The following is a 23,728-nucleotide window of genomic DNA, read 5'->3' as shown; positions in this document are numbered from 1 at the left end:
ACATGATTATTTCCCCTTACATGTGGCAACCCTCATTTAAAGTATTGTTCCTTAAGATTTTATGCAGTACATAGAGTACATTTTAAATGGTCTAGGAAGCACTTAACAGATGATCACAGGAGAAGCTAAGCCACTTACAACACTCAGTAGATGAGAACAATACCTTACACTTAACCACTACCAACAGGCTGAGGTATGCATCTGTCACACACATGGAGTTGTTGCAAGGTAAGGTCCAGGCCAGGTGTGTTTCTGTAAATCTTAAAACTCAAGCTGCCTCAAATACCCAGTGGAGGTCTGTAAGCCACTGAAGCTTGCAGGACACAAGGAATCTCCACCATGTTTAAACACAAGCTTAAGATCCATACAACTTAGTGCAGTAATGAGTGCATAACTGCAACAAAGTGGAGTTTCACATTAGATTAAAATAACTCCATTATTGGCAAGCCCAGCATTCCGTGAAGGCTCCGGTGTAGCAAAGCAATTGCTAGAGAATACTTCTACTTCGAAGGCTACAAACCTGCTCTTGGAGTTGCGCTTTGTACTTCTCAGCTTCTTCAATGCATATGCTTTGGAGTTTCTCACATTCTGCGGTGTAAAACTGTTTAAGCCTCTCCTCCAGCTCAGCCAAATCATTGTGATGTTGCTCATTTAATTTCTGCAAAAACCCTTCATAAGCAACCTGCAGTTCGTTCCTGTCTCTCTCCAATTTCTCACAAGCTGCAGAAGTGGTTACTAAAGATGTCAGAACAGAAAAAAGTAACTGGGTCAAGTTCAATGCTAATTTCACCATCTTCGTTACAAGTATTAAGGATACAAACTGCACAGCAACATGGCTATACATAGACAAACAGTTTATCCATGAAACGAGTGCCTCCTCCAAGGACACACAGAAAGATCTCTGCAAAAATACTGAATTCAGTGTTTCTTATGCTGAGAATTAATTGAATCTAGTTAAGCCAGGAACTTACACAGAATGCACGAGTGTGATGGTTTGTCATGACAAAGAAGAATGAATGTCTCACGAGACAGTGGAGTGCTGCAATAAAAAATTTAATTGGATTTGCTACTTCACCTAATTTGATCCCATTTCAGAAGCGTATTTATCAGAGCACTTCACTTTTTGATATATAAACCACTTAGCTAGATTTGAAAGTCTTAATGTCCTGAGGACCATCCACTCAACATGTTACACTCAGACATGCGGCACAGAAGCAATTCTAGCCTGACTTGGGCTGCCCAATACAGAACTGCCAATCTGGAACGTGTAACGTGTGTGCCCAAGATATTTACATATGTGAGATACGGAACAGTTTCAGGCAGAAAGTGCAAGAGTATCAAGAGAAAGAAATGCCATGTAGTTCCCTTTACATTAACACAGGCCAGCTAAGACAACTGCCTTGGTTTGTCTCCCCAGATCTGAAGCAGATTACACAACAAAACAGAAGTTAGTAACTTGTACTTTTGTGTCTGAAATTTAGCATTCCTGACTCCAGCCAGACAGGCCCAAATAGGAAGAGTCCTCTTCCTACTGCTAATATGACCGGAGCAAGTGCTTCATGCAGTTCCAGCTGCACCCAAAGCCTGGAAGCAAGGTGGAACAGGACCTCCAACACAAGCTTAGGGTCACTGAGCTTATGCAAAACTGATTCTATACAAACTGTAGTGCCTGGGTTGAAAATAAGTTACTCAGATGAGTGTCTACTTAAGAGAAAAATCAACTAAAAGGCTAACTTGACCTTTGGTCAAATAGGGGACAAGTCACACGTACATGCACTTTACAGCAGCCTGGCACGCTGCCTGAACAGTCCAAATATAAACTCTGTGTGAAAGCATGGGAAGATTCAAGGATTTTTGTACAGGCAGTACAGCGAGTCCTCATCACAGCCGTGTCTGAACCTTAACATACGGAAATCAGTGTCTTCAAGGGCAGATTCCCAAAGCAGCACAGGGCTATGCTCTAGGGAAAGCAGCCTGCCCTGCAGAGTGCCTTAAGTTACACACGTGGGGGACTGCTTCTTTGCTACAGCTCATTAAGTGCAAGTAACTTGATGAATGATACTGGCACTCGCTTTCCAGGAAACTGTACAGGAGTCTTGGCCCTCCTGCCATCACCTGGAACCTGCAGTTGACCTACAGAGCATAAGAGCATGAGCTGGACTGCATGGGAATCCATCTCTGTGTGTGCCTACCCAAATTAGTTTTAACAGCAGGCCTAGCTCTGCGCTAGGTCTATGTGAGAGTGCTGCTGATCAGGACAGATTTAAGCCAAGCTGCTCATCCCATGACTGGCAACAATGCAACTAAGGCCTCAAATGTACCACAACATTCTGTGCAAGCCAAGCAGGTTACAGTTTCCTTTACCACCGCCAAGGAAGGCTTTTATTGCCCTGTTTTTACTCCTTCCACAAATCTCTAAAGAAATTAGCATTCACACTTCTATCACATTGCATTGGCTTAAAGTAATTGAACATACTACTCTACATTGTCAGGTTTTGCAGAAGAGGAAACGTTATAGGTAGGGGACATTATTTTACAATGCAAGGAACCAGGCAGCAAGCCAAACAAGTATTACACAGCCAACCACATGCAGACTGCATCTGACCCTCTCTAGTCGAGTCAGAGGAGTATAGCTGAGAAGCAGGCAACTCCACTTTAAAACCAACAAGGGAAGAAGCAAGCATCCAATTCTTTATTTGTAAAGCCAGAGCCATTCCTTTGCCTCCATTTAGCCAAAAGAATGTCGTATCACCTTATCTTCAACCATCAGCACACGGAACTTCAGATGATGCAAAAAAGCAAATAGCAAACCACGTGTTTGTCGAAGAAAACAGACACATCAGCTTTCCTTGGGCCAGTCTGCAGTTCACATTTAGGAGAACACTAATGTTACAAAGGCAAACAAAAACTTCAGGCTGGCATTGGCAGTTGAAGGCTGTGTTATCTGGAGGGTAACGCCTGGTCTCCACACAGCTGGTGGCTCCTATGCTTCCTTGCACATAGCAAGCCTGAGCTGACTCCCTGCCATCCACACAAGGAGCAGAGCCTCCACGCAACCAGTGAGCCCCTGGTGTTATGATAGTGTGAGAAACTGCATGTGTGAAGCTCTCATTGCAAAAGCACCCACTGCGGAACTGTCGATCTGAAATCATGAGAAGTCCCATAAACCACCGTTTGCCCCGTACTTGAGATTCAGGTGTCTGCAGCAAATACTTTGCACAGCTCCATGATCTTCCAGACTGAATCATGTATTTTATGACTCTACATTGCCTTAAGAGAGGGACAAGCCATGAAAAAAAACAATTCCTTAGTTTGGCAATTCATCCACTGTAAGGAGATGCAGCAAAACTCCTGATGAACCAACCCTGATGGCTACTCAAGAGTTCTCATTGAACTGGTGCTTGATCTGGAACAAAAATCTGTAACGGGAATGTGTTTTTCCAGCAGAACACACAAAATCTCTATTTCAACTTCTCATCCACTTCAGAAACACCTGAAGGGCACGCTTCAGAGCTTTTGTACACAACTACTGTGCTTCCTTTCCTTTATTAAAGGGCTTCTCTCTGCAATTCCACATCTACATTATGCCATGCATTAGAACAGACCACAGAACTTAAGCAAAAAAACCCCAACAGCACTTGTCAGAAAAACCAAGCCATAAAGATGAAGAGATGTGGCATCATTTGTCTGTTAAGTTGTTCAATTTCATCTGTAACCCTAAGCAGTTTTAAGCTTTAAAGATGGAGCACATGGAATGGAGTACGCAGCAGCCAGAAGCAAGATTTACTTCATTATTCAAATAGCAAAGCCATTAATATTTGTCCCCACTTGGTTGCCCCAGCCTCTCCTCCCAATCAGACAACGCTGTCTTCTCCTTATGTTATTACAACAGGGAGTAATATTAATTTGTAATTTTAAGCTTCCTAACGCCTGCTTATTATAAATGAAGAGCCTGCACCTTTCGGGCTGAACCACGGCCTCTGGCAATCACAGGAAGTTTCTGAGATTTGGCAATAACATATCTTCAGATCAGAAACAGTGGGTTTGATGTGCAACATTAACATTCATCTGTAGTAGCTGACGGTGGCCACCTGCATCTTGGGCATTTATTGCAAAGCTCTGTATGTGCCAAGCCATAAAACCAAACGTCTGTGAAAGAGAAGTGTGGAGAACCAGGCACACGGCAACTCCCTGCAATCGTGCAAATGGCAGCAGATCCAAACCACACAAACAGCAGCACCAGCTCAAGGAGAGGACTGCAAGAGTTGCCTTGGTATTCCCAAGAAACCTATTTCATATTTTCACTAGAAGCAGGCAAGAGACAAGACCTCACCCTTGTGCAGTATCTCCTTCTCACAACATGTAGGGTTTTTTCTGATTTTAACTATAAAACATTCATCATCTAATTCAGTCCTTATGGCTAAACTGCTTACATAAAAACATTTTTCAACTTGAATTCCATAAAGGTCATCATAACCATAGCTCTAAGAAGACAGACCATAATGGATCTTTTTTCTTGAATCCTGAATTAAATTGTTGTGAAACAATAGCTATCTTCATAAAACAGTCTAGGTCGCTCGCTGCTCTAGTTATGATTTATGAAATGCCATTAGACTGTCTGAGATTTTGAAACAGAGGTCAGTAGAACAGTAAACTAGCAGCATTTTAATAGATGTGGGGGATGTGAAAAGGGGTAATTACCAGAAAACAGAGTATTTAGCATGGTGTTATTTCACACTGCAAGATCTATTGTGTATGTTCCACTGATCACTAAGTCTACTACAGACACAAAGGCTCATTTCCTTCTCTGTATTTTTTTCTCTTGTTATCTAGCAATTAATTGATGTTTTGGCAGATTCTCAATATTGGAAATTCTTCTACCAAAAGAGGCTTTCAAGTTTTTGACCAAGTTACTCTTGATGTTACTTCTATAATATAACATACTCCAGGATGTTAAGCCACATTTCATGGCTTTGTTCTGGATCAAGTTGAAAAGAGGCAGGTAGACCAAAAAAGCATGCTGTAAGCTATACTGAAGTGGGTATGGTTGAATGATTGTGTGAAACATCCACCTACCTGCTGGGAAGTAAGCTCCTACCCTCTAATGCTGCAAACTCTACAGTGCTAGGAGGCAGGCAAGTGTACGACTTGCGGCAAGTTAGGCCCTGCCTCAAATGACTGATAGAAATGGCCACCTACTTTTAGGCGTTTCTAGGGATCGCCAAAAGCTGCAAACCACATCACACTCACTCTATCTGTCCATAAAACACAACAGTCTTCTTTAACCCAATCTCCAAAACATTCTAAAGGTCATTTATTAATAAAAAAATGGCATGAAGGTATTCTGAAAAAAATATTGCTTACGAATGGCAACAGCAAATGGAGGGGAGGGAGAGAGTCATGCCTTTGCCTGGCTGCACTGGGTACGCATAAACCTCTCCAGCCCACTGGAAAAGGCTCACAAGTGGCAATTCTCAGCGGGCCAAGGCAGGCACATGCTGAGCCAGCTTTACACCTGCAGTTCCATAGCAGCACTGAGCTGGATCACGTCCAGCACGGCTGCAAAGAGTCTCCCAAACAACGTGGAGCACAATTAGTTTAGAAGAGTCGTTCTGTACCCCCCCAGAAACACACAGCTCTTGCAATTTCTACTTATGCAATTAAACAAGTAACCAGAAGTGATTTACACACCAGCTTGTGTCTTAATTATGAAGGTGACAAACAGGACATCTGTTCCTCCTCCAGGCTCTCAGAACTAAGGTGTCTACATTCAAACCGCAAAGTACAGTCTCTGCGGCTGGAGATGTTAAGGAAACACAAATTCAGAACCCGCCTGCTAATGAATTTGAACTCCTTTGGAAAAGTCCATCCCCAAACCATTACTGTTGCTAATCCTCACACATGTTTCCAGCTGCTGGGAGCAGAAAGCAGTGCCTGGTAACCATCCACCCCACACTCTGCACAGCCGCACAGCCACACAGTCACTGCAAAAGGCAGATTCTGGGATTGTAATGCCTATTTAAATCATTATACAAAAAAGTATTTTGGTAGAAAGGGTCATTCAGAATAACCAAGCAAAACAGACAACCTGACAGCAAGCCGCTTTGGTTTTGTAAGGTACATCAAGGAGCTTCAGGAACTGAGGAGTCCAACCCATGCCGGCTGCAACCTGCAGGTGACTGCATGATCCTCTTACTCAGCAACACACAGGATACACTCTACACTGGGCTGAGTGCACCTGGGTACTCTTTCTAGACTGCCTGGTCCCAAGCTGCAAACCAGCAGACATTGACAACACAGCAGCCAAGGCTCCACGGAACATGTGTGAGTGTCCACACAGCCAAAATAAGATTTTAAATGTACTCTCTGAGCCAATGGATGCCTAGATAATACTGCAAATCAAAATTCACAGTACTTCCATCAAATTATCCCATGGAAACCTTACATTCAGCTATATCCATTTAACAGTGGCAAGAGAAAGCTGATTAGCAGGTGTGTATTTAAACAGATTAGTTTTAGCTAAAGCTATCATTAGAAAACGCTTTTCTCACACCTTGTCAACGAATGGGGTCTGACTGGATTTGTTTTGTTTTTTAACTTGAAAACCCCCAAAACAACTATTTTTAAAGGTAGACAGAACTGAAGACCTGTGTAGTCTTTATTTTCTGATTAAATCCCCCTTACAAGCTATGGGGAGAAGTACAGACAGGCTGGACATGTGATGTCGTTAAGACAAAGGAGCTGCATGAAGATAAATGCTTTGCTGAAACCATGGTCTGGAAAGCTCACAAAGGGAAGTGAGCCCGAGGCTGCCATTCCAATGCTCCTGCGGAGCTTACCCAGTAAGATGCGCTCTGTGAGGGGAACAGCTGATGACCTCGTCCAGCAGCACAACAGCCAGCATCCCTGGCTGACAGCTCTGTGCACTCGGGCATCACACATCCATCAAGCTCTGTTGCATTAGATGAGTTTTTTTTTTCTAGTTATCTACCTATTGAATGTCATATTCTTGCGTTGGGAGTCCCACATAAAAGCTCTGCAGGCTGCTAATCAAAGCTGGAAGGTAACAAGTTTGCAGGAAGCTCATTTTAGAGTGAGGCACCCTCAGAAAGAACAAAGCTTTCAAAACAAACAAAAACCCAAACCCTATCTGGTCTGCCTATCTATGCTGAATTTTCCCTTTCCTGGTGAATACTAAACATAGTACCTGGGTTGATAAAGGAAAAATACTGAAGATGCACATGGAAGGATAAAGAGCTTCTTGCCATATAGCAACCCTTGTGAAGTCATTTTCATTATAAGGTAAATAAATGGGTTTACCCAGAAAGTCAAGTATATGTACATAAAAAAAGAAATCTAGTTTATAATGTTTATAACACAAGTTTGTAGGAATGCAAGAAGCCTGTTGCCACACTAAGACTCTAGTTCTGTCATCACTTCACGGTGAGAGAAGTGCTGGCTGCAAATGATGGGGGACACAACCCTCCACGCTGCTGCTTCTCCCCCTTCCCCCTGCTCCAGCACCAGTGCTCCTCTAGCCCCACTTTATGCCAGGCTAAGGCAGCTTTGGCAGAACAGCACTTCAAGCCACCAGTTCTCAGCTGGCTCAGGTCCCCAGGCAGCTCACCGCACAGCTGGGCGCACAGCTGACCGGGCAGCAGTGCTGGCACAGGGCAGGACAGAGCAATGAAAAGGCAGAGGAAGGCCAGCTTCTTTCAAAGCCACCCCTACCAAAACCTGCCTGAAACTACTGCAGAGCAAGCCAGGTCCTTCATCAGTACGAAGGTCAGAAGCTGCAGCCTGGCAGATGCCAGACTGCACCAACCTCTAGAAAACCCTCAGCCTTCTAGTACTATGCTCCCAAGAAAGAAAATGCTACACATATCTCCAGTATCTACCTACTCCGGCTGTAAGGTTTTCTCCGCTTGTCATTCTCCCTATTCACACATTTGTAATTTTATGCAGCACCAAATAAAGCTCCCCAAAAGCTGCATTTTAACATAGCCCTCTAAATTGGATGACAGTAATAGTGACAAGTGGAGAAGCTGCACTCATTGCTTCAGCCATGGGGAAGGGAAGACCTCTCCCTCCCCACCACACTTCCAACTCTGCCAGGGAATGCCCGCCTTAATCAGGGCTAAAAAATAAATCTGAGCATTAAATACACCACCTGCATGTAACAAGACCTACATCCATGTTCAAGTTTGGCTGACACAATACTCAGCTTCCAAAGCATGTGAAAATAAACATTTCCAACTTTTCAATAACAAGTGACGTATCTGAAACTGCTCCACATGTGTTGCTTCTGCTTTTAAAGCTTTCTTTTCTTTCTGTCTTTTTTAAAGGGGCTTCACCATAACCGAAGTGTGCTTTTGTAAAATGCCAGCTTCACTTCCAAGTGCTATCATTTTCAACCCAATGACTTTCTGCACTTCACAAGATGATTCTGCTTTGAGGTCAAACAAGTTACATGAAGTTACCATTAAACGCAGTTAAATCAAGCTTCAAAGTTGGCACAACCAGCCCCTGCACATAATAGCTTAATTTCACATTACAGCTGTCCACTAGGATGAGTTCAAAGATTGAACCTCATTAGCCTCATAGCATTTCCTTCTGTTAATTTTACACTCATTCACCTACAAGCCATTAAAGCAAAATGTAGATTTTGCACAGCATATTTTACAGGTTTATGGATCTTTGCCAACAGTTCTCTAGAAGAGAGCACACAAATAAATTGGGGATTAACAGAAGTGTATGTACTGTCAGCCATCCTCCCATTCTTAAGGAAGTGAGAGCTTTGGTCATCAGACGCATGTTTTTCAAGGAGGCCCTGCTAGGCGCAGTCAGATCAGTGCCAGGAATCCGGTGAACCTGGGGTCACACTGTCAGGCCCCAGAGAAATGCATCTGAGAAGAATTCAGGCAGGGAATTAAATGACTGCCATTACAATACCAGGGCATCTGTCTCTCTGCAGCTCTGTTTTGCTGCATTTCTGTTCTCATGTCGGGTACAAAAATGAACTCTTACCTAGTTCTCCTCGAAGGGTAACCAGTTCTTGAGATAACTCTTTGCGCTGCTTCAGTGCTTCCTCCCTCTGCAGAGGAAAAAACCAACACAAACCCAAACATTTGGTTACTAGTGATCTGAGCAGGGCACCTTCCAATCATTAACTTACATGTCTTCTGCAGGAAAACACGAGAAGCGAGAGGCCAAGAAATGAATCATTTAGGATAACAGCTCTGCAGTTACAAAATACACAGATGTTCTCCTGTTGTTAAGGAAGTTACACTTTAAAACAAAGAATAGCTTTTTCCAGGATAACACTGCAATCACTTTGCAGCGATTAATTCTGTATTTTATGAGGGGTGCAGCAATATAAGCCTCCAGAACAAACCAATTCATAGCTGTCAAGGGCACAAAAGTATGGTATATGTCGACGAGGCATGCATTAAATATTTATCTTAAGCTTAGTCAAACACAAACCCCAGAACTTTGCTAAATGCTCAGTCTTCCATGAAGAAAAGGCACAGCCCTGTGCAAAGTTGAACACAACCCACCCCACTGCTGGCAGTTCTTAAGATATACACGATGGGTTTTATACTGACAGAACCGCTGCAAATCTGTGCTAAAACACGCAGAAGCTCCCATCTCCCTGCCCTGCCTAGGGGCTGTCTCCAAGCAGGGGAAGGCGGCCGCCAGGCTCCTCTGCCCCCAGACCCTCAGCCCAGGGAGCAGCTCAGGCGCAGCCACAGCAGAGCCGCTCCGTGACTCGGCGACCAGCGCCTCGCACCCACGGCGCGGAGGTGACAAGGGCCGCGCTTCCCGCTGCCAGGGCGCGTTCACCTCGCTCGCTCAGTCCACGCTCCCGTCCAGCTCCCTGCCCTGGGAAAAGCAGTGCGAAACAAACCCCGGTTACCCTTGCTGCAGCACACTGGGAATAGAGGCACAGTCTGCTGCTGGAGCAGCCCATCTTCCAGCGCCGGCAGCCCCCCGCTCGGCCCCCGGCCCCTCATAGGCGACGCGCAGGTGGCGGCTCCGGCTGCGGCCGAGCGGCGAGGCTGGACCTTGCCTCCGCAGGTTATCCCGCTTCCGTGCCGATGGCTCCGGCAGCGGCAGATACTGCAGCTTCTGCAATTGGCACAGGCAGCCAGCGCTTACTTAAAGCCACAGCCCTTCTTTTATGAAAGGCGAGCCCCAGACATTACACTGATCGATCTCCGCTTGCTCGAACGGCAGCCGGGATCGCAAAGGGAATGCTGCCCTTCTCTAGATAATGGACCTTATTTTTAGCCGTTCCAAGCTTGCTATACGCTGCTTTCACACTTAATTTACTGATGGAAAAACAAGCCACGGGAGGCCCGAGCTGAATGGGAGAGCCACAGACACAGCAGCTCTGCTGCTGTCAAGGCCCCGGCTCATGTTCACAGCCCCAGCGCACGCAAAGAGCTTGAAACTCACTTTGCATGTTTTTCCTTCAGCTAGGATACATCAGAGGAAAGCAGTAACAATGCACTGGCCCCAGCATCACATGGGCTCTTCCACCACTGAGCTCACACACTGGCACGGCCACGCCTGCACCTGGTTTTCCTCAGGGAAAACCTTACCTTTGCTGCAGGTTCCCCATTTGCCCCTCATCGCTCTGGCCACAGCTTGACCTCAGGCTAGCATCTTAAAAGTGCCCTGTCCTGGGGGTAGGCAATACTCACTGCATGCCTGCAGAGCAAATAAGGCAATAAAATGCATCATTCATAAGAAAAAATAGAAAGAATGAGCACCCAGAAACCAGTGATGTATTAAGACCTGACATAATACTAATCAGAATGAGTGATTTTTATGCATGCACTCTCATCTGCTGCAAGTTACAGGAAATTACTCTGCAGCTGAAAAGGCAGGGTAGAAGAAAGGGCAACCCTTTAATAGGAATACTTATTTTTAACCTTGTGTGGGGAAAGATCCCCTTTTAATACTTAACAGTTATGTGGACACTGTCACACTAGTATTAAGTAGCTGTGCTGCAGCTGTACATTAAGCAACTTGGACGCTTTCTGCAGTGGCAGTGGTCTAAGACTGAAAACCATGCCTCTCCCCCACAGCAAGTCCTCAGGAGAGCAGAGAGCTCAGCTATGGCAAGGTCTCGCCCTGTTCTCCCCTGGTCAGGAAGGAGAGATGAGTCATCTCGCTCCTACTCATCACCAGCTCCGGCTATGGACACAGCATCCACTGACGAAAACGCAAACGCTGCAGTGGGGATTGAGCTGCAGCCTAGCACACTAGGACACAACCACATAATGGATGTGCAAGCAAGGTAACTACCACAGCACTTTCATTTTCATGCTGCAGGCTCCACATGGGATTTCCCAAAGCTTTTATAGTAACTTTGTCCATTACCAAAGTAATATACAAACACCACATAGGAGATTTTATATTCAGAAGGTCATCCTTGAACCTTATTACTTCCAGCCCACTCTGTAAAACAACTCAAATTTCCCCCCCTCGGCTCAGCAGCTGGACCACACTGCAAGCCCTTTGGAACCACTGATGATTTTAGTTAGTGTTTCCAAAGACCCACTTCATGATCCATGTATTTTGTATTTGTAGGTAAGGCAATTTGACAAGGGCACAGGAGATCAGAATTTACCAAGGACTGACAGAGACCGAGACTAAAAACACAAAATAAAACCAAATAATGCTGCCTTACTATATTTTTGTAATGTTTCTTGCTTTCTGCTGCTCTTAGCTCTGGTGCTTTTTACTGGTGCTTTGTGCCTCAACCTCCTGCTTGCCCATTCATAGTTCTGCAAATCAAGAAATCCAGACAGACTTGTTATCACCTCCTACTAAAGAATATATTCAGGAAGAGCCAGCCATAGAGGCTGCCAGCCTTAAGTAAGTTGTCGTACGGTTAAGCAACCATATGAACTAGTCAGACTGACTAGCAGTTCATTTAGCTTTTATGGGAGAGAACTGAAGCTCCAGGTATGGGGGTCGCCCCCAAAAAACAGGAATGTTTGCAAGACCCAAAACACAGTGAAATACCGAAGCCCACCTGAATAATCCAGTAAGGGCCACCCTCAGTATTTAAAGACAGGTATGCATGTGCTTTAGGCTAGAATATCAAGAAACCTTCTTGTTTATCCTTTACAAGATTCTACTTGAGAAATCAGTACCAGAAACTGAAGGAGCAGAACCAGGATGGAAGCAATTCTGGCATTGTTCACTTATCCAGGTAAGTCTGGCAATAGGGCTCATTCTTGTTTTGCTGTCAGAGACCTAAGGAAGACCTTCATACAAACTTAAAGCTGTTTCTAGCACAATTTAGGAGGTTATGCCAAGATCATGTAGATTACTGGGTAGCTGTTTGTCTTAGGTCAAAAAAATCTATTGGGTTGCCAATAGAAATCGGGTTGAGTTTTAGCCAAAACTTTCCCACCACCATAAACATGGAAGCTGTAGGAAGGAACAAGAGAGGCTGGGGATAAAAGCCTTGCCGCAGGCAGTACTGGGGTGGTGCCCCTCTGCTATCACATGCTACAGAAAACTTCTCAGCATAAAGAAGGAGACTTGGACAGTTCTTGTTCTGAGGAAGATTAGGCAGTTCTGAAACTCTGACAGGCAAGTCCAGAGGGCTGTGTGCCCACAGCAAGGACACCTGAAAAGGTGAGAGGTATGCTCCACTACAACTGGATGGAAACAGACAATGTCCAAGGTGGGGGCTTGGAGGATACGGCAATTTCAAGATCACATAAATGACCAAGTCAGGAACGGAATAAATTACAGAACTTGTCATTCATGTTTGTGTTACTGGCAGTTATGCAGCCTAGATACAGGCTTAAGAGTATTTTTCCTGGCAACCAGCTGTTTTTGCTACCTCTTGAGATTCAAACGGCCCAGCCTAGGGTCATTTTGGATAACGAGGGTAAAGACACATCAATGTCTGAACAGTTTCCAACACTCTGCTTTGAAAGCAGGAAGCTCTACTGAAGTCCGCATCCTAGAATGAACAAAAAAGGTATTTCTACCAAGCATGTAAGCAACCAGCCTTCCTGGCTGTGTACCTATACCAAATTTTCACACGAGTAAGACACAAAAGACACCTCTGAGAGCTCAGGTTATGAGCAGTTCTCAAGCTGGAATGGGTGGTTATTCCTCAAGCATCCCACAACTCCTTTGCAGATCCCAAATCCAGGAGCTGTGGGGGCCCCATGCTCTGCCTGCAAGTCAGGGCTTTGAGAGCTACAGATAGGCCCTGTCTGGCTAAAAAGCCCTATTCTGCAAGTTCTGCCTCCAAGTTAAGAGCTGCAAGTCCTTCAACACCTACTCAATGTAAAAGAGCAAACCACGGCAGAAAAGTGAGGTTTGAGTATGCGTGACCAAGTAAGTTAACACTATCCATCTGATGGTAATTAGCCAGACATCACCATTTGCATTTTAAACCACCACATTCTCTCTGGCAACAAAAGGTATACTCTTTTGGAGTTGTACTACAGAAGGAAGAATTCACAAGCACCAACACTGAAAAGTTTGCATTTCTATACCAAAACATGGGTTTGTTTAGGTTTTTGTTTTTAATTTCACAAGCAGTTATGTCACACCAATACCTCAAAATTGTACTCATTTGAAATCTTATGTTTTCTAGCCATTAACACATTCAGAATAAGCATTATGTATTGCTGGAACCAGAAACTGCAGAGCACTGGTGCATTGAAAAGGAACAGACACAACCCTTTTCTAGGTAAAGAAATATCCCAGGGAATCAGGTTGTGTCATGGAACCTTCCCCATGACACAAACATACAGCAGCCATACTGGAATATTCCCCTCATAGTGCTGGGATGTGATGTGGTCCCTGCCAAGAGAAGGTGGTGAAAGGCCCAGACGATGCTGGTACCAAGCACTCCATGCCATATGGGCAGGCAGCCCTGAGTGTCATGCAAAGGGCAGCAACTGTACCTGTCACAGGCAGAACTGGCAGGTGGAAGCACCTGTGAACTGGAAGGCTGTAGATCAGCCTTTTAGTTTTATCAGCAATACCCTTTGTAAACAAGTCGTTTCGAAAGTCAAAGCTTAAGAGGAGGAGAACATTAAATGTTAAATATAAAAACACTGCAATGCTTTTTTAAAAAGCATTTCATTCGACCAGACTAAATGAAGTTGTTCAAAGCATGTAAACCAAAAATTCATCAGCACAGCAAAGAGCGGAAGCACTTAAATGTGTTTTGTTTAAATATGTTCTGCAGTCGTATACAGGGCCAAATTAATTTTGTTCTGGGAAAGGAAAGCCTGATATTTGAAAGCCATGGGCTGTCAAACCACAAGCACTTACTCCTAAAATCAAACTTAGAGAGAAACACTGAGCATCTTAAAAACATAATAATAAATTGTGGTTATTTGCAAGCACTTCTGTAATGTGTGCTTAGACCTTACAGGAGATATGCTTAGACTGTATGGAAGAAAAGATCATTAGTTAAATATTGTTTAATACTGGTACAGTCCCAGTTGTCAATAGATATCAATACAGGATGAGTCTTTCTCATCTGAGAAGGTATTGCTCTTACAGAACAGCATTAGAAATTGGAGCCTACTCCATCCTTGCGCTGTGCCAGTCATGAAGAGGTGAGCATCACCATTGGCTGGAATGCAGAAACTGAGTCACATCTTTGCATAAAATCCAGTCACTCATGTGTCATCAGCTATAGCCTGGAAGTAATGATGAGGGGTAACAAAAGGGCCATTCATATCCGCTATGCGGTGTGAGATTTACTTTTCTTATCTTGGTCCTTATACTGCGGTATTTGCACCAGACCCTGTTCCTCCTTTGCTGGCAAAACACCATCCTCTAATCTTCTAATTAGATGTCAGCAAGTTCAGATTTTTTTCTTTTTTTTTAAACTCACCTGCCCCTCACTCCACTTAAAACCCCTTTGAAATGTCATTTTTTTCACATCACTTAGATGCGAAAGCAAGCTGAAGAAATGAGCCGGCTAACTACCAGATTCTGAGCCAAAGAAGTGGCCCAACAACAGGATGTACACCCTCTGCTCCATGTATATGTTTGAAAGGAGCAGCAGACTATTACTGCAATGAAATGAATATATCATTAACCATCTCGAATCAATAAATATGCAATGAAATTACTACTTCCACATTACTCTTGGCCTTGTTAGTGTTATGCAGTGCCTCTTTACCAAATGAAATAAGCAGTCAGCTTTCACCCTATTATCTCAAACAGAATTCAATTAAGCCTCAGAATACAACACTTATATGATTAGCTGATAGAGACCCACTGTTATTTCTAATATATTATTTGCTAGGTACATTTATGGAGAATCAGATGTTTATTCCCTAATGTTTAGCATGTGAAACACTAAAGCAGAGAACCAGCTAAACAGGATTCCTATGAGTCACTATATATTTAACACGAGCTATATGCTTACAGGCTCTTTATGCTTTCACAAGGTTTACATGGGATCTTATAGTCACATGGGATCTTTGTTTTCCCACTTAGAAGTGATGTTCACCTTCATGCAACAACTTTACGAATTGTCATATAGAATGACTTCCTCCTTCTCTATAAAAATGCCAATCTCATAATAAGTTTACCCTACCAACTGCTTACTATTTAGTATTTTCTAGGTTTTTTGAGTCTGGTCATCTCATGAGTATTACACAAAGGCTCCATCAGTTACCATGCAGCCCTGACAAGTTATACTGTTATAACTTAAATTCTCACATCTACAAAATTGTAATTATAAAGATCTCTGAAATGTTAGAATGAGATCCTATGCTTGAGCGCACTGCCGTATTTTCTTTACATCATTCCATGTTTAAGGCTGTTTAGAGTTTAATCGTAAAAGGCACTACAACACTAAAGAGGGAAACAAGAAGCAAAGATGCTCTTTTCTTGCTTCCACTAACTACTTCCTTTAATTCTGATGTTGTAACAGACACATCTAAGTTTGCTACTGTCATTAATTCTGCATCTTCTTGGAGAGAGAAAAAAAGAAGAAAGAAGAGAAATAACAAGGTAGTCATGAGCATCAACTTCTTCATGGAAAGCAACACTGGGTGCCCAAAATGCCAAGTTTGTTTCAAAGATGTGTTTTCTCATGACACCTTTTGCTAGAAGTAGCTATCAACAGGGACTCCTGAGTCTCTCCAGCTATAATCCATCCTGAATACCCAAATGCGCCCAATAAATTGCTTAACTGAGGTGTCTTCTAAAAAGTTGTTTCCAAGAGAGCCTAGTTTCACAGTAATTAATGGATTAAAATCATCTTCTGACATTAGAACTGCCAAATCTTCAACCTGTTGCCAGAAATACTCTTGTCCAGCAGCACCCACACGTAGGAACCTTGAGAATCATTTGAAGCTTCCTTGCTTCCCAACAGCTATGTGTCAGATGCAAGCTGCCACAGCCTAGGTTTTGCTTTACAAGGGGAAGCTGCTGTGTTATTACTGAAATACACTCCTTTACCAAACAGAAAATAGTTGAATTCCTCAAATTCAGGATATTATCTTTTGACTTCTAAATGATTTATTTTTTTAAAATCTGAACAAAAATAAATAGCTAAATTAAATATCTTTATTCTCTCTTGTAAAAAGTTACAACCAGATTTTGGGAGGCCAGGTTTAAAGAGCAGAACACTTTGGATGAAAATCCCAATGACAGCTGGCCAAGTTTGCTGATAGGTTCTAGAAAATCAAAACTCCAAGTTTTAAGTCAAAGCAAGCTGTCCTAAACAATAGGCCTGCCAATATAGTTTGAATTTATAGTCCAAAAATTTGACTGTTCCAAACCTCTTCCTTTCACTGTAAATGGTTTTGGGGTTAGTGGTGCCATGTATGCTCCTCTGCTCCTTAAGCTAGATTTGCATTTCTTATTTGATAAATATTTTCTGCTGAACTTCTGTAAAGGCCAGGGCAAACTTTTCTGGTTCATGTGTCCATGTATTCCAAGATGGAAAACCCCTCCTCTTTAATGTACTAAGAAGTTCCCAAGAAAACTACTGTCTCAACTCTTACGTTCATCTACATGTCAGGAAATGCCAGTTATAGTAGCTCATATGCTAATGGTTAATTCCTATTTCCACCTAGGATACTGAAGCCTGTTCCAGCCACACAATTACTAGCACATTCCTGTGTCACATCCACGATTAGTGGTATCTGCATATTATTGTCAAGACTCTATAGCCTCTCATATAGCATTTATCAAGGAAACTTCTTGAAGATGTCACCACAGTCATTCCAAAGTAAAGCTGGAACTGTAAATATCAGTCTTCCCATAACCATACCAAGAGAAGCACAAAAGTGGAACTTGGTTTCTGTTCATCTCAGTAGCACCCTGTGGCTCATTTCTACAGCAGAATCTGTTAAGAGCTCTCAAAACACTTAATTTGATTCATTTATTAAACTAGAAGTACAGAAACGGGTGTTTATCGTAATTAAACACTGTACTATCTAAACTGCCTGAGCAGTTCTGAATGTGGCAATATATGCGTTAAAGTAAGAGGATGGAAAAGGCAGTATTTGTCAATTCACACTCTGAACAGTCACAAAGCTGTTCACGTCACTAACCACACATTACCGTTTCATTCTAAAGCTAAACCTCCCTTAAACAGTCAAAACCAGATTTAAACCAAGCAGGTACTACGCTGCCGAAACGAACACCCTCCTCCACCAAACATATGAGTTTCTATATGGCAGCAAGTTAGAGGTTCAGGCTCCCCAGCTGCAGCGGTCATGCAGCCTTATAGGCAGCAGCCCTGAGGCAGGGCAAGGGGCTGAGCACCACTCAGGCAGCAGAAGCAGGGGCTCACAAAGGAGTTGTCAGAGTTGGTGATGTACTTTGCAAAACATCACAAAAAACATCAGAGTTTGGGATTTTCCTTCCCAAAGGAGCACCTGACTTCTGCCCACAGCTGCAGACCTCTGAGGTACATGCTGCCACCCCAGCACTGCTGGCTCCTCACCCCCACTCCTTCCCACAGTGTACCACTGCACAGGGGCATACCCATAACACTTCAGGTATGGGCAGACCTATAAAACTAGACCCATCATTGTTTTTTTCTTCCTCACTGGATGCCTGAACCGGCTCCTCAAGGCCAGGCAAGCATCAACCCACGCAGACATGAGGTCCATAGAAGGCTGTAGGAGTGCATCCACAGCCTGCTTTGCACAGATGGGCTAAACCATGTATTTAAAGCCTCTGTGAACACATCTGTTACTGAAGGGATGAGGAATACATTAAAAATTAATATGCACAATGAATAGCAGGGTTGCTAGAAGATCAAATCAAACGCAGTGGTGCAAGCAGAAGACAGCTTTCCTTGGCACTTCATGTGCTTACTGTAAATGGCTGATTTCACCACTTCCTCTGTACTGCCACTTTTCCTTTCTCATTTGAGCTTAACAAACAGGAAAACAGTTATGAAGTCACAGGAATTACCAGGGGATTAGGAGGGGAGCAGTACTCTAGAAAGACTAAGCTTGCTTTTGTGATTAGCCCACAGTTTGACACATGGTTCTTACATTGCCCATGCACATACAGCTGTCTAAACAGAAAAACTCAATACAGCATGGTGTTCTTACCAGCCACACACTATTCATTGCCATCAATGCCAAAAAGGTTTTCATCTGGCATTAACCAGTGCAGCAGTAGCTCCTCCGAAGCAGTAACCAAGTTTCTAGGACTTTTAAATTCAGAAGAAATTTTAATTTCTGAATTTTTAGATTCATTCTAAAAGGAAAAGCACAGAACCTGCCTGGACAAAGCCTGAGAGCCTGACTGTGAAGGTATTATCAGAGGCAGCTGTTAATACTGACAGCTCCAAGATAATGCTTGTAACAAACAGGTTTGAGCTCAGGCAGAGTTTTGTGAGAGATTCCTGCTCGGCTAGAAAAAGCACAGCAGCATTGCTCAATCTCCTTTAACCCTTCAACAGCAGCCTCTTGACTTTATTCCAAATGGGCTGGCTGCATTCTTGACAGAAGTAATTGCCAGCAAGTTCTGATTCTGTTCACAGCCATATCCCATTTCAAATGAGCTCATAAGAAGTAACTTTGGACATTTGTGCAATTGGGATGCACTGGGACATCTTTGGGGAGAAAAGGAAAGCAAACCCGAATAAACCCACAGCTGAATCACCTCCCAGTAACTTCAGTTTTGCAGGGAAAGCGGGAGAGGATGGGGCAGGTCTTACAAAGAAGCTGGGGCTGGGCTGCACAGCCTCAGAGTGACCTGACAGCTCACTCCAGCTCTTCTCTCCATTTGGCTGAGCAGCCTGTCCCTGACCCCATCGCACCCTCAAACTGACTCTGACAGCACATTCGGATGGTCCATGTTGCTAATCTACCAAGGAAATTCTCTCACTCTGGGGAGTCCAGAGCAGGCCCTGCCCCTGGTTATGGCAAGCAAGCTGTTTCATCAGCTTACACTGCATTGTGTCACTTTGCACTTGCTCTACTGGGAGAAATGGAAGCACGGTTCTGTTCTTGATGTAATCAGCTAAGCACGATTTATCGTATTTTTAAAGAGAAAAGCTGAAGCTGCTCTCAGTTGGCTCTGCAGTAGTTAAGCTACGAGCCCCTGCCTTATGAGCTAAAACCTGACTTTAAGTTTCACCCCAAGTTTATCCAAAGAGTTTGAAAATTGCATCGAAGGGATGCCCAAGAAAAATAAACATACGGCCAGTTGAGATTATGTTAGCGACACCAGACCCCACGCATCACCATAAAGGAAAAAGAAAATCCCAACAAATAAAACCAAAACAAACCACAAAAGCAAGGTAACACTTCAGTGTTCCCTGAAATGCTGAAATCCTATAGGATGTTTCCCCAGCTAACTAACAGATTCTTGAGTATTCCTTATACCACCATAGCAGAAGAGTCCTTCTCAGCCCTACAGCAAGTACACAACAAAACAGTGACTCTTCAGCAAGTGTTGTCTTATCCTGGGAAAGGAGAGAAATCCTCAATACCAGTAACTGGTGTAAAAGTCATATTTAGCCCAGCTTCGTAGACTTAGACTTCACGCTCCAAAGATTCCTAATTTTACACAGTTTAATAGAAACACCATTTTCAAAGGAATAATGAAGAGGAGGAGCAAAATGACCAGTTTCCTGTATGCAGTTCTCTTCCCTCCATCTCAACACTAGCCACCCCCCTCTTTTTCTAAATAGCCATTCCCAGTCAAGGTGCTTATTATACAGTAATTAGAAGACTGCACAGGTTAGCAGTAAGAATTTCACATACAAATTCCACAATTCATATCAGATGACAGGCATCCAAAAATCCCCTTTCAGATTGCTTTGAAGATCTTGAACTAGTTCCTTAGCAGAGAAAGGTGTTCCATTCAAGAGTTTAGAATGCCCCACCAAACCAAATCCACAAGAGTGCCTAAGAGTCACTGCCCTTAGAGTTGAACCAGACTTGGGCTTAAATGCAGTATTATTGTAGAAGAGCAAGCAGATTATTATCCCACAAGAAGAGAATGTTGCATTTCTAGCAGCACACAAAGACAACTCAGTCTATTTTTAATATACCAGACTGTAAAACCTGCCATATATCAGAACAGCTGAAATAAAATTGATACCAATCTTGGAACATTAGTTATAAATGCAAGAGAAACTGTTATTAAAGCCTGCATGAACAGTTGCAGTATAAATCCATAACTGCTATCATTTCCATAACTTCACATTTTCCTTCTCTCAAAGGTTTTCAAGGCAGACCAAAAGTTTCTAGTATGGTATCAAATTGATACGGTCATTATGCGCATCAAACAGACTAGAACAAATAAACATTAAACCACATCAGATTAAGTCTATTCTAAATTCCAGGGGCATTTCTAATTATTTTTTTTTAAATGACATGTTGACAGTTTTCAGACACCAACAGTAACACTGTTGGATTCAATAAATGACACCATTATAACTCATGCTTTATTCTGAATAGCTCAAGAACATATCTACCCCTTGCACACTCTTCTATCCAATGTCAAATAACAAAGCAAGGTCATGCAGCTTACCAGTTGAAACTAGTCTTTCCTACAAGGGCAGAACCTAAAGTATATTCTTGGAATGGTACTCAAGCTTGAAGGACCCTATGACTACAAACATTCAAAAACTCATCTTTTAAAAAGGATGTGAAGCTGCAAAGAGGCCATAAACCCCAGTGTCAGGCTTTTTTTTTTTATCCAGCTGATGCCAGGAGCAGGTTTACTGCTGCTTCCACAGGAAAACAAACCACTGGAATGGAAACACAGATGTTCTGTATCGGTATGCTCGTATGTTCAGACACCCTTGTTGAAGAGAGTTCAAACAATTAAAGCCCAAATTGCTTAGCTGTGAGTTTTTACCTCAGACTGCAGGTGCTGGATCACAACTGTTAACGCTTCAAACTTCTGGTTGCTGCTTGTCAGGAATCTTTTCAGCTGCAGAATGATTCCACTTTGGGTCTCACATTTTGTTTTGTACTGTGTCAGCTCGGCTGCTTTTGTACCGAACAAATGCGCATCCGAGGAGGCTTGAGCTGGTATGCAGGAGCTCCTGGGACTCCGCTGCTTGCCCTTGTCGACTGAAAAACCAACAATAACTAATTAATATGCAACTTAAGTTGAATTATCTGGCCAACACTTAAAGCACAGATGCAAAAGAAAGTAGTTATAAGTTCTTAGAAACACTTCCTGAAACACTAACTTGGAGAAAGAGTTATTTCAATAGCACTGCAGAGCACATACTGTCATCTGCCAGGTTGATTTCTAGCACCACAACCTTGTATATAATGTTTTGCAGTTCATTCTCACCTTCATATACTCTGTGGCTTACTTTTCAGCATGCTCTTCACACTGTGCTCTGAATTAATATTGTCATAAAATGCAAGATCTCCATCATCCTACCTAACCAGTAACTTATTCCTAATGCAAGAGTTGACCACTTGTGTTTGCAACATGCACCATCTCCTGCACTCTAAAGTACTGGTGAATAAAAAACAAACCAAAACATTTTCCCTACATTTACTTGGCCTTTCACTTGCTTTCAAAATTTTTATTGTAAAACTCCCCTCTCTGCAGCTCACATTTGAGCTCCACTAACTAGGAGTCTTGCAGCATTTCTGTGTCAGCAATTTCAGTCACAAGGCTGAGACTTTTAAGGATGAGACTTTTAAAGATGCTCTAAAATGAATGTATTTCAAGTTTTCACTGCCACTATTCACTGTCCAAGAATTACATCACTGATTTAATATTCCTACTTATGCTGCAACGTCAATGCCTTCGTAGTACACAATCACCTCATGTCAGAGCAAACCACATCACATAATCCAGCACTTGACTTACAAACATCACAGAGGTTACAGGTTTCTCTGCTGCCTTCAGATTGGAAAGGGAGTACAGTATTGCTGTGCAGATAGGGCAAATCTTCCCCATTTGATCACACAGGGAAGGAGCAAACACTTTTGCAATAAAAGGCTGATGCAATACATAAATATCCCTTGGCAATTTAATGAAAACATCTAAGCAGATTACTTTGTACAGTTTCAGTTTAACAAGATTTTTTCCAGATAAAGTGAAAAAACCTGAGAGGTGAGATTTAGCGAAAAGAACCGTAGGAATGTGTGGAAAAGAAGGGGGACAAACTAACCAAATGAATCCTTTCTGAAGCCCAAGCACTTGAAGGTTGTCAAGTGACTCTGCAACAGTGCCAGCAGTGTAAGGTTCAATCACACAACTGGAGACAGTATCAATAACAAAAGCTTTGCTTCTTAGTTAATGTTAGTCTCACTGACACATCAACCATTGTATTACCACATCAGTCTTGCACAGCCTTCTCTTGTTTTCAAAGCATTTGAAAACAAGTTTCCTGCTCAAAATACCAATTGTTCTCTGTGCCTCTCTTACTGAATTGGGTATAAAGTGCCTCCTAAGCCTAGTAATTTTCCAAATACATCCTCTCTATGCAAGATTTTCCGTCATTCCTCATAGTTAGGGAATTGTCCGCACATTGCTTTATCATGTTCAGATGCTCCTGTGTTCTTGGGAGATTCCACTACACTTCTACTCATGAGATGCTGACTGCTAAAGGGTGTACTGTAAGTTAGAAAAATGCCATCTTGCAGTTTCATAGTAGAGCTGTTAAAAGACATAACACCACAATAACCCAAATCAAGATACAAATCTGTGGACAAAAAAAAAAAAAAAAAAAAAAAAAGATCGAGGTTGCCTGACCGTTCTGGTTATTTTACCACCATTTTAACTAATGTGACCACTTCTTTTCTCACAGTGCAGACATAACGACCTTTGAGTAGACCTCTTTGAATGAATGACAGTTCACTTTTGAGAGCAATCATGTCAGATTTCCAGCAACCTTGTGGAGAATACTGTGTTTAGGAAAATACTGGTTACCTTCTGAAGCTACTTCAAAAATCACAAGAGACAATCAAGGAGAGAGGGGAAAAAGAGCAGAGAATAAACATGTACAGTCAGTCCTTCCCTGCCCTCCTGGCTCACATACTCCTACTCTCTCATATATTCCACCTCCCTTCCTGAATGCTCCACTTAAAGTAAGTGGAGAACTAGAGCATTCTTCTTGATTTAAGGGTACTGCGTAAATCCACTGATACAGATGCTAATGTCATAATTTAATTAACTGTATGAAATGGCTTTTACATCCATTTGTAGGACTCTTGACAGAGCTGTGTTAAACCTGAATAAATGTTTGCAGACAACTTCTATTCTG

General features: G+C 42.8%; 1 protein-coding gene across 8 annotated transcripts in view; it reads right to left on the bottom strand.

Annotated features, from left to right (window-relative positions):
• MTUS1 (microtubule associated scaffold protein 1) overlaps nt 1-23,728 on the bottom strand; it is a 119,581-nt gene that overhangs the window by 6,883 nt on the left and 88,970 nt on the right. For 7 of the 8 annotated variants that reach the window (XM_065696371.1, XM_065696361.1, XM_065696378.1 and 4 more), the window contains 3 exons: nt 21,352-21,569; nt 9,028-9,094; nt 521-735 (listed from right to left, as the gene is read on the bottom strand). In XM_065696371.1, coding sequence (XP_065552443.1) covers nt 521-735; nt 9,028-9,094; nt 21,352-21,569 — 500 coding nt within the window. Of the gene's footprint in view, nt 1-520; nt 736-9,027; nt 9,095-9,916; nt 10,118-21,351; nt 21,570-23,728 lie in introns of those variants that run through there. The other variant, XM_065696416.1, reaches the window with a different exon arrangement.

Source organism: Lathamus discolor, chromosome 1 (genome assembly GCF_037157495.1).
Source record: "Lathamus discolor isolate bLatDis1 chromosome 1, bLatDis1.hap1, whole genome shotgun sequence".
Classification (NCBI taxonomy): domain Eukaryota; kingdom Metazoa; phylum Chordata; class Aves; order Psittaciformes; family Psittacidae; genus Lathamus; species Lathamus discolor.
Note: the sequence above shows the minus strand (reverse complement) of the source record. Positions and strands in the feature narration are given on the sequence as shown.